The following is an 11935-nucleotide window of genomic DNA, read 5'->3' on the forward strand; positions in this document are numbered from 1 at the left end:
GTATACATAATGTCTATCGTTAATATATTTCCCTTTGGCCAGGCCATCCTGTATATCTCAGACAGCACAGACATGGAAGCCACAGACGGACAAGCAAAGCAGCAGTGCAGTTGTCCCTTCCCCTCTGGTCTCGATGTCCTGAGCCCTAAGATTCCTCCCTGTCTGCCTCATCCCTCAGAGCAGTATCCCTCTGTGCTAGTTACTAATGCTAAGAGCAGCAATGCTGTAACTATAAGGTAGGGCACACATTCTGATTATTGGTACATTTCAAATTTTTAACATAGGGTTCACAGAAAACAAATGGTTCTCTCACCAAACATTTATTTATTTATTTTTTTTAAATCTTTTTTTATTGAGGCTCAGCAGTCCACATATTATCCTTTACATATAGTTCCTGCAGAACCATACTTTTTTATACAACAAAAGAAAGCTTACATACACACACATAAACACACCACCAGATTGACACCCAATTCTAACCTATGTCAGCGACATCCATGTTGCATCAATTATTGAGGAACATTAAAGCTCAGACCAGAGGGGTCCACAACATCTAAAACAGGTTGCCATACCCTTGCGAAAGCTCCCATGTTGTCATGAAGGGTATAAGTCAGTTTTTCCAGAGGGACTATGCTCATTACCTCCTTGTACCAATCGTCCAGTGTAGGAATGTCCTTATGAATCCAAAACTTGAGAATAGTCTTTCTTGCCATATACAAGAGTATTCCGATGAGTTTTGCATTATGACTATTATATAATGACGAATTTGTAGGAATCAGAAGAAATGGGACTGCCGCAGAGAATATTTAATCTTCAAACTGTCAAATGGCTCCATTATTCCTCCTGTAAATAGTTTGGCAAGCTGGTCCAGTCCTTTTTCCTGCCATTCCTTAAATGTTGCATCCTGACATGAGGGTAAAAAAATCTAGATTTCTCCATATAGGAGCCAGGAGTGAAAAATGTTTTTTAAGTTTGAAATTAACCTTAATTTTGTTCCATGTATCCAATGTATTCAAAACAATGAAATTATTTTGAACCTCCTGTTTTGCTTTTTTATGATTCACAAAGGGGCACACCTTCAACGTCAGTATACCACAGTTTCTGGATTCAATGTCAAGCCATGTATTAGTTACGTCTGGTTTTACCCATTCATATATATACCTCATTTGAGCTGCCCAATAATAATAGCATATGTTCGGGACCCCCAGTCCACCATTATCTTTATGTCTCTGCAGCCTGCCTATTTTCATCCTGACCCTTTTACCCTGTCATATGAACTGTGTAAATAATTTATCCAAGTTGCTAAAGAAGTTATTAGGAATTGAGTTTGGCAGCATTTGAAGTGGGTACAACAACCTGGGTAAAATATTAATTTTAAGTACGTTTATCCTACCCAACCAAGACACAGGTAAGGTTACCCATCTGTGCAGGTCTTCCCTAATGCGCAGTATAATTGGGCTAAGATTAAGCTTGATCAATTTTCTAAGGGAGGGGCCAATTTTAATTCCAAGATATGTTATCTCCTTAGGTGACCAGTGGAAAGGGAAGCCACCAGGTGGGGCAGATCCTGCCACAGGCATGGCCTCAGTTTTAGTTAAATTCACTTTAAAACCTGAAACGTGTCCAAACTGCTGCAGACAGTCAAGTAGAATCGGAATTGTAGTGTCAATGTCGACCAGGTACAGAAGTACGTCATCTGCATACAGAGAAATTTTATGTGTTTTACCATCGACCAGAAAACCTTTAATTGCTGGTGTTGACCTTATTAGCTCAGCTAGGGGTTCGATGGCGAGAGCAAACAATAAGGGACTCAGAGGACAACCCTGTGGTGTCCCACGTCCCAGCGAGAAAGAGCTTGAGCAATAGGAGTTAGTGGTTACAGTTGCTTTGTGTGACCGAAACAGCAGCTTTACCCAATCAATGTATTCTGTCCCCAGTTAAAATTTTTCCATAGCATAAAAAAGATAGGGCCATTCAATCCTATCGAAAGCCTTTAAAGAATCCAATGAGACTATCAAGCCATGCATTTTTTCGTCGCTGGCCATCTGAATTATATTCAAAAGCCTTCTTATGTTATCAGAGGAGGTCCTCCCTTTTATGAAACCCGTTGGATCAGGTTTTACCAAAGTCTGTATTGGTGGTTCAAGCCTCAAAGTCAATACTTTAGCAGAACATTTTTGCATCCACATTTATAAGTGATATAGACCTATATGACGCCGGATCTTCAGGATCTTTGTCTTTTTTCAAGATAAGACAAATACTGGCTAACGACATAGTTTCGGGCAGATGATGTGCCATTTCTAAATAAACCGGCGCATGGTCGCTAATATGAATAGAGCCTATATTACATGAAATCGCCTGTCCTGTAATATGTGGTGGTATGAAGAAATGGTCAATTCGAGAGTAGGACCTGTGCGGGTTGGAGTAAAATGTATAGTCCCTAGCTGTTGGGTTCAGAACTCTCCATATATCAATCAGATTTATGTCGTTTAGCATTTTAGCTAAGGAGGTATCTGAGCTTCTATTTCTGTGTCTATCTGCTCGGGATCGGTCCTTGCTATCATCCTGACAGCAATTACAGTCGCCACCCAACAGTGTGACAGAACATCTAAACTCCTCCAGTTCTGTTGCTACCTTGGTCCAAGGAGGAGGTGGGTTGGGGGGCGTATATGTTCATCATTGTAATATGTATACCGTAAATTGTACCATGGACAAGGATATATCAGCCCTCAGGATCTTTCTTACATGAGCTAAGTACAAATGGAATAGCCTTGTGAATCAAAATCGCAACTCCTCTGCTATTGGAGGAGAATGAGGAATAATAAACTTGGCCAACCCAATCTCGTTTTAGCTTAATGTGCTCTTTATCTATTAAATGGGTTTCCTGTAAGAAAGGAAATCTGCACCATGTCCTTTTTTAAGAAACGTAAGAGTTTTTTCGCTTGATTGGGTGGTGAATCCCTTTTACATTATATGTACAAAACTTAACACAGTTTGGGTCTGACATTTATACTTTCCTTATTCTGTCACTGATGAGCACCGTCCCTCTTGTATCACTCTAAGCATATGAATTATCTGACCCTGATCTCTCTGGATAAAACAGACATCTCTCTCTGGTGGTGGTGGAGAAAAATAACACTCAACACAAACAGCAGGGTTAATAACAAAGAAAACTGAACACTCCTGCTGTGAACTTAACATCACTATGGGGCACATGTGAGACTTCTTAGTAACTAACCTAACTTTCCCCCTTCTCAGCACCTAACAAATTACTTGTAGGATGAAACAGAGCTCTCCAGATTATGCTATACCAACCTCCCTGGGACAGCAAGAGGCCGCCAATCCCCACACAAAAGTATAAAGAGATTAAGTATTTTGATTTGTCAAACCTTATAATCAAACGTTAGCATCTTGGTTGTAGATTATAATGCATTTATCCATCATTTCTTTTCTCTCTGTACCTCCTCAATATACCTATGTGCCTCAGCCACAGTTTTGAGAAGTTGCACCTTGTTGTCGTGTGTGATGCGCAGCGCAGCTGGAAACAGCATCCGATACTCGAACCCCAGTGCTTGAAGAGATTTCTTCTCCTCTGTGAACTTGCGTCTTCTCTTCTCCACCGTAAAGGAGAAATCTTCGAAGAAATGGATGCGGCTCCCGGAGACAGCGATCTCGCCCATGTTCCGTGCCTTTTGCATTATCTTCTGTTTATCCACGAAGTTGTGGAGACAGATGTGTATGATCCGCGGTCTGGTAGAGTCTGCGCGCCGCTGCGCAGGTGTCCGGTGCATCCTGTCGATCTTGATCCGGTCGTTTTTCACCGTAAGATTTGAGATTTTTGGCAGCCACGTCTCGAAAAACTCCCTGGGGTTATCATCTTCAGTGCGCTCTGGTAGATTGATAATCTTTAGATTATTACGTCTTGACCTGTTTTCTTGATCCTCCAACCGGTTAATGGCGTCCCTCAGCCGAGCCTCGCTCTGGTCAATGTGGGATTGGAGCTGCGACAGGGTGTCTTCCAGGTCAGAGATTCTTCCCTCGGCGTTTACCACCCTTTGCTCCACCACTTTGACTTTTTCGCCCACTGAATTCACCGACTTAAGTATTTGGTCGAGTTTTGTGTCGAAGCAGGAGTTTAGCTTTGCAAACACCCCCTCACTTATCTTGGCTACCAAGGTGTCTGTGTCGTCGTCAGCCATGTTAGCCGCTACGCTATCAGCTGCAAGTTGAGTCTGAGTTTTCCGGGTGCTGGATCTCAAAGTCCTTATATTCTTGGGTGTTGATGCCCAGAAGTCACGTAATGACATTCCTTCGTTGGTTGTGTGTTGTTTTGTCCACCTCCACCATCCCAAAAATGTTCGTGTTGTGTTTGCTCTTGCACTCCTACTCTCTCCGCATCACAAACCGCGCCCCCACCAAACATTTATTTTAATTGCTGAACCATGATACATTACACAACCTTGCTGATAAAGACACATAACAATGAATTAAACAACCCAATTGTTGCTATTTTTCATTCACTATGGTGAAATCAAAGCATAGTTATGTCGCTCAGGCCTTGTTTGAATGAAGGCACACTCCCGCAAAGGGGAACAATGGCACTCGTCATTTTTTTCAATGTGTTTAAATACTTGTTTGTTACTAAAGTGTAAAGTGAGCTCAGATCAGTGGGGTAGTGATGGGTTGTGATGATAATCACAATCATGCTGCACCCTTCGGCACTTGGCACCGTGAGCATGGTGGGAGCGGCAGCCCTGGTATTATGCCAAATTATTGCATTTATATTTAAAATAATTCACAATATTTCTGGCATTTTTAATCTTATTATTTCTACACATTTACCAACACTATCAGGTTCACTAGGATATACAGACACATGTAATTAGCTTGTTGCAGTAACAATGTAAAAACAAACACAAGCCATTATTTTGTAAAAGCAATGTCAAAAACATTTATTCTGTCTGTTCAGGTATGTAGGCGAGAACTACTCCAATGCCCAGGAAGCCATGGAGGATGCAATGTTTTCTTTCTACAGCCAAAGCTTCACCCACTGCCCTCTGTCTAACCCTCTTGTTGGTCAGCTGTTAGCAGTCAGAGGAGAAGATGGAGACGAACTGGCCAGAGCTCAGGTCACAGAGGTTATGGGCCCTAACAAGTTCAAGGTAACTAATCCTTCTGTTTGTTGGATGAAGGCATTCTGTAGCTACAGCTCGGCTCAGTGTTTCTGTATCAAAAGAGCTCTTGTGTGTGTGTCTGCCTGTCAGGTGTACTATGTTGACTATGGCGTCTCCGTGGAGACGAGTGGGAGTAATCTGTTGGAGCTGCACCAGGATTTCCTCTCTCTGCCCTTCCAGGCCACTAATGTGAGACTGGCAGGTACATGCAAGAAAATTTACTTCAAGACTTTTATTTGTCTGATGTTGGTGAGAGCCCTGAAGATATCACAGCAGAACCCTTTCTCTTAATGAAGAACAAAACATTTACATTGGTCAATACAGATCAATGATCAATACAGTTATTAAGCCCTGAATTGATTTCCCTTTATCTCCCTTTTCTTTACCTTTGATCAGGTTTAGAGACTCTCAGCTCCCACCCACTGGTCCAGTCCTCCCTGGATAAGTTGGCAGTTGGGAAGATCTTGCTCATGGAGACATTGGAGCCATGTCAGCAGATTGAGGTGCCTTTGGCAGTGTTGTACGACACATCACAGGATGATGACATTAACATTAACTCCACCTGCCTCAAGAGCCTGCAGGACAATACCATGAACAACCCTCTGTTTGTAAGTTAAATGAAGTTAATCACATGTGTAGTAACGCTGAACTAAAGCTTCCCTTGTTTTTGTTGTACATTGAAGTACACCCAAACCCAGCAAGTGGTGGTTTATATTATTGTTTGGTCTTATGCTATAGTAGTCAATGATGTGTTGTAAGAACTCTGCATTTTTTCATTGATTTTGAATTAAACCAATAACTTGTAAGTCCTCAGTGACACACGACTGTGTTGTCAATCCCCTCCTGTATTATCTAACTCTACTCTTTGTGTTGCCTGTAGTTGAAAGCTATCCACCAGGACGTGTGCGTCACAAAAGTGAGTCCAGATGGCATCATCTACTGCCAGCTGCCGTCCAGAGGAACAGCAAAACTTAACAAGTTACTGGAAAAAACGGAGGCCTTCTTCCTCCACCAGGTAGACGTCACAGTACACAAATATCTCAGTTTGCTCCTGCACCTGTTCTACAGTGTTGGAGAGCATTTAAAGTGACAGTATAGTAGCTGCAGTCTAGTTTTCTGGTGTCTCTTTATTGAGCTGCTTGATGCAGAGAGATGCTGTTTCAGGTCATGAGGACGCAAGACGCAAGTTTGAATTAACTGATTCGATACGGTTCAAAATATCATAACTGTTGTAAATTCACTGAATTACAAACACTTTTTTCAAAGAAATGTTTTTCAGTACTTTATAAAACCAGACCTGTATGGAGGCATCTACACTATTTGTTCAGAGCAGGCAGACAGAGGCTGACAAACAAGGTTGTACATTTGTCAAGATGTGAAAAACATGGATGACTTCATGTAAATCAATGAATCAAAAACATAATACTGTTGCTACATATATCTGAAACCTTCCAAACAATTTGAGCAGTTAATGCCACATACCCACCTCTGATGTCAATAACAGGAAGTTACCATCGATTGCAGCTGCCTGCTGACATACCTCAAGAGGGTTTGGCTACAGAAAAGTTCAAGCCATCCATCTGACTTCTAATGCAATATTCAATTTACTATTGCAGCTCTTAAAGGACTGCACTTAGATTTCAAAATTCAAGTTGTAAGCATTCACTGTTATGCTCCCAAATAAAAGGGTTTTACACATGTTGTGTTTACCGAAGCTGCTGCATTTGTCGTCATATCCAACTCCAATTTTCCTCTTTTAATATATTTAATATTCTGATATTTACCATAAAAGGACAATAGTCTAATTAATATTTTGGTGATTACCTTAACCCAAATAAGATCCCACTTAGTTGCATTATTTGGACATTTATACATGAATGTGAATGGAATATTCTAATAGGAACTCGTGTTAACATCATAATCAAAATAATGTCCTATTGTGAATAAAGTCAAAGGTTTGAATATTGCTGTCCATGTTAACGTAGTCACTGTAACTGTTCCTACCAGATGACGTCTGAGTCCCTCGTGTCCAGACCCTTCAGTGGCAAGTTCTGTCTTGCCAGCTACAAAGGGAAGTGGTCCAGAGCTGAGGTAAGATCAGAATCATCATCAAACGGGTTAATAATAAAAAAGTTCAAATAATTTGGGACACTGGGATATTGTAATATCTTAAAATGTTGTATTATTTGATCATACAGTTTAGTTTATTTCTTTGGCACCTACTCCTGTGCTGTTCAGATCACAAACATGTACAACAACAGAGTGCTGGAGATCCTCTTCATTGACTTGGGGATCTCTGCAACTGTAGAAGTGACTGCTCTCCGAGAGATTCCCCCTCCTTTACTCAAAGACTTCATCATCATCCCACCACAGGTCAGTGTTTGGAGCTGTTGTGCACAGACCTGGTGTCAGTCCCACTCAACATTCTTCATACCTTTTTCTTGCACTATGTAATGTTGGTGAGCAGGTCAGTCCAAACCTAATGACAGTCAGTGGCTTTAACTGTCAGAATCAGGTCCAGGAAGTTTTAAAATGATGCTGAAATGTTGGTCATGTATTAGTCATTTCATACCAAGGAAGAAAGACACTTTGAAAATAACAAGAATTCTTCTTGGACTTTTGTTATTGACAGCAGTTCTGTTTGGGTATGTCAGATATACATTGTTCGGTAACCACTTGGACTCAGAGCCAAACAGAATTAGGTACCAGCAGAGGGTGGTGTTGGCCACCAAAACTTGCATTGTTGCTGTAATCTCCGACCCTTACAATGGCTGGAGTAGCAACCATCCCTTGATTATAGCCTTCTGTCTGTAGTACCTAAAGGATCATTCAGAAAAGGACATCAACAAACTACCTAAAGATCGTAACACTGTATAATTTTTCTCTCTCTCCAGGCTATCAAATGTCGTCTAGCCGACCTCAAAGTTCCAGAGGGCGATTGGAGCCCTGAGGCCGTTCAGTGGATAAAGGAGGCAGTCATGAGCTCTGAAGACTGTAAAATGAAGGTTATATATATAACATAGTTAACAAGTTAAACTTACAGCTGAGTTGAACTTCACTTATAGTATAAATAAACACACTGTGCAAATTAAGTTTACAAATGAGGCCCTGGTAAAATACGACCTGATAGACAGGAATGTTTACAGGCTGTAACTGTAATGGCTCAGGTTATAGTTGGCTTCTTCAAGGGAGTGTGAACAGTCATGCTGACCTCTAGGGTCTGTCTGACTTTGTATATGCCCCATTTCAGATCATGAAACTAGACGAGCACAAAGGGGCATGGCTGGTCTATATGTACCTCTTCATCGGTGCTGACAGCCAGGAACTGGACAAGAGCATCAACCATCAGCTGGCTCAGTCTGAGCACTGGCAGAAACTCACCACACAGAACACCAACACAGTCACCGGCAGTTACAAAAGCATAGAAACAGGTAATACTAGACAGAGACTAGTACTCCTTTTTTGTCTTTGTTCTAACATGTGAAATAAAACTTTTTGGGAAGCGGGACATTTTTTTATTGTTTATTTTTTGTGTTTAAAGCATAAATGACTTTGAAATGAACTCTTGATTTGAAGATGTTTGCATGTACTTGTGTTTACCTAGGTCTCAGTGCTCTAGTGGAGAAGTTGACTCTGAACAGCCCTGTTCCGAGCCCTCTTGTTAAAACTACACACCAGCCTTGCTATGAAGCAGAAGACTCCTCTCTCACAGATGGAACCACGAGAAATGGGAAGCAGCCACTTCCATTGCCTCCCCTTCTGGAGCTTCCCCAGGTGTGTGGAGGGGGACAAACCTTATCTCTCTTTTTTTTACTTGGCGTGTAAAGGAAGTAGGGATAAAGACCATAGTGTGTTATGTCTTTTCCAAGCTACAAGCTGTAATCACTTTTATTATTTTATGATTCAGTGTGTCTTAACGGTCAGTTGATCAAATCTGAAGCAAAATGTGGTATTTGGGCAGCCTGTACAGTTTATTCTAACAAAAAGTGTACCACAGCCATGGCACTATCTACTCACTTTCTGGCATGTATGTTCACCATCGAAAATAGGCTCATCAATGCTGAACGTTGAATACGTAGAGCATTCTGTCAGTACGATGCATTTGCACCTGGGGGTGGGAATCTCTCTGCACCTCACAATTTGATTCCGATTCAGAGGGCTATGATTTGATTACAAAATGATTATTGTTGCATGAAAGAATTTTCTCACTATGCATCATTAATTTATTTTTTCACTGTGTAACTACTAGAGGTATGCATCTTTACTTGCCTTGTGATTTGTGCTTTAAAAAGTATTTTAGAAGTGTGCTCTGATTTCCAAAATAAGGTTTTCAATTCAAAAATCAGACTTAAACAGTAAGACTATAACAATGGTCTATGCTCTCCACATAGATCTGATTCATGTCATCTTAAGCCTTTACTGTATCAGGGTGGCCCTGCCTGCCCCCCCTTGGCAGCATCGAGGCACATTATCCAATGGTCAACTTTGGATGTAGCAGAAAGTATTGTGTTTCTGCATTGATGCATAGTCGTCCACGTGTGCATCGTGATGCATTGGGGAAAAAAACGATGCATTTCCTCACCTCTGCTGTGCACAGGGACTTCAAGTCTCTTTAGAGGAACCTTATCAAAACCTCCTCCACCACGTTGAGGATGTACTGCTTAATAATGGTTTTTAGCTTGGTTCTTAAAGGCAGCATAAATGAGCCTTAACCGTAACCCCAAACACCTCATTCTCTTCCTCCTTTTCTTTCAGCCTGGTCAGAACATGGATGTGTTTGTGCCAGTGGCCTGCCACCCCAGGTACTTTGTGCTACAGCCATGGCAGGACCTGCATAAGCTAACGGTTTTGATGGGGGAGATGATCTTCTACTATAACCAACACAAGACCACTACACACATCCAGAGAGGAGATGTCTGTGCTGCCAGAATAGACAAGAAGTAAGTGATTTAATGTGTTTGCAGTTCATGCCAACAGGATTTGTAGTTTGTACTCATCACATGGCTCCTGCAAAAGAGTGCTCAAGGAGTGTTTTAACCCAGAAGCAAAACACATCTCCCTGCATCTATTACACACAAAATGTTGTCATGGTAACATCTTTTTAATTTTATATAGATCTCAAAGTTAAACTATAAGTGCTTCTGTCTTCTTAGGGGCTTTCATAGCATTGCCATTTTATGAAAGGAATACTTTGTTGTAAGCTTATGAATTCTCATGATTGGTGCCTGAGCATTGCTGATTGTGTAAATCTCTCAAAAACAAGATACTATTCTGAATGGTTGATTGTTCAACTGATGCCTGTCTTTACACAGCTGGCACCGCGTTCAGGTGAAGGAGATTCTGGCCAACGGGCTGGTGTCTGTCTATGAGCTTGACTATGGCAAACATGAGCATATCCAGCGTAATCTCATCAGGCCCCTGATTGAGGAATTCAGACAACTGCCTTTCCAGGCTGTCACTGCGCAACTGGCAGGTGAGTTGGAATGTAATCGACGTTGTTTGGCTGTTCCATAGACTGTAAATAAAATAATAATAAGATGGGAGACGCATCACTACTTCCTCCAACTTATCAGTTAAGAGCCACCTAAAGAGACATAGTGTCTACTTTTCAGCCCTTGGGAGTTCTCATAAGCATTTATCCAACTCTCTCTCAATTATTTATTATGCATTATTTCTGAATATTAACTGAACTGTCCTCATTAAATGTTTTCTTGATTCTAAACTACACAAGGTTAGAGTACTCTGAATTAATGATATTTCTTTTGAACTGTCTCAATGACCCTTGGCAAAACAAAGCAGAGCATTTTGTGTCATCAGCCTGACCACCGGTACCCAGACATAAAGCTCAGTATCAGTTCACATACAGTTGCATCTCCTCCTGTTTGTCCTCCAGGTGTGAAGAGGCATCAGTGGTCAGAGGAGGCCTCCATTTTATTCAGAAGCCATGTGGAGAAGAAAGCACTGGTAGCCCAGGTGGTGAGTGTACATGAGGGGTCAGAGGTTAAAGGTGACCTGAATGAGCCCCGCTTGACTGTTTATCTTGTGGACACAACGTTGGAGGACAGGGACCTGTGGATTCACACCCTCATGGTCGACATGGACATTGAGCTGTCTTCAGCTGCGTAAGGCATCACTTCAAACATGGTGGGAAATTTATCAGTTATCAGACTCCAACTACAAAAGTTAATTTTTTTTTTAACAAGCCACTGTTTTTGATGGTTGTTTTAATTTTCTACAATTTGAAAATCCTGGGAGACTTTTAGAAGCCAAGTGTTTCACCTCTCTCTCTTGTTTTGCTGAGGAATAATTTTCCTGACTCTAAAGACTGACAAACTTCCTTCTAGTCAAGTCACCTTTGTGTTGCATGTTGTGTTGTGACTCTATGACTTCATTAATCTGTTTTTTTGCTATGTGGCTCATTTTGCACTTGTTTTGTGTACATAAGAAATTTGTGTTTTAATAATCTAATTCACTTGACTTCTCTGCACTGCTAAGCACAATTTAATAATGGTGTAGTTGTTAAAACGTGATTGGAACATCTTGTTTAATATCATCTTGTGTTACTTGGCTGAAAAAAAATAAGTCTACTGTTAAAACTTGAAAAGTTTTTCACTCCATTGTGTTCTAATAAAAGGTGGAGACAAATGAGGGTGTACTATGACTGAGCACTTCAAAGAGGGTTTTGTCTCCACTTCCTCTCACTATCCTGTAATGGAGCCAAAATATCCTGGACATGAATGTTGCCATTTTGTGCATTTGTA

At 41.1% G+C, this 11935-nt stretch overlaps 1 protein-coding gene across 3 annotated transcripts in view; it reads left to right on the forward strand.

Annotated features, from left to right (window-relative positions):
* Positions 1–11820, forward strand: part of tdrd7a (tudor domain containing 7 a) — a 28670-nt gene extending 16850 nt beyond the window's left edge. For all 3 annotated transcript variants that reach the window (XM_069530601.1, XM_020084487.2, XM_020084485.2), the window contains exons 10-22: positions 43–236; positions 4970–5162; positions 5265–5376; positions 5571–5782; positions 6055–6189; positions 7182–7265; positions 7413–7547; positions 8069–8179; positions 8425–8605; positions 8779–8948; positions 9930–10114; positions 10487–10647; positions 11068–11820. In XM_069530601.1, the coding sequence (XP_069386702.1) occupies positions 43–236; positions 4970–5162; positions 5265–5376; positions 5571–5782; positions 6055–6189; positions 7182–7265; positions 7413–7547; positions 8069–8179; positions 8425–8605; positions 8779–8948; positions 9930–10114; positions 10487–10647; positions 11068–11300 (2106 nt within the window). In that variant the 3' untranslated portion in view covers positions 11301–11820. The remainder of the gene's footprint in view (positions 1–42; positions 237–4969; positions 5163–5264; positions 5377–5570; positions 5783–6054; positions 6190–7181; positions 7266–7412; positions 7548–8068; positions 8180–8424; positions 8606–8778; positions 8949–9929; positions 10115–10486; positions 10648–11067) is intronic.
* The last annotated feature ends 115 nt before the right edge of the window (positions 11821–11935 follow it).

This window comes from Paralichthys olivaceus, chromosome 8, assembly GCF_024713975.1.
Source record: "Paralichthys olivaceus isolate ysfri-2021 chromosome 8, ASM2471397v2, whole genome shotgun sequence".
Classification (NCBI taxonomy): Eukaryota; Metazoa; Chordata; class Actinopteri; order Pleuronectiformes; family Paralichthyidae; genus Paralichthys; species Paralichthys olivaceus.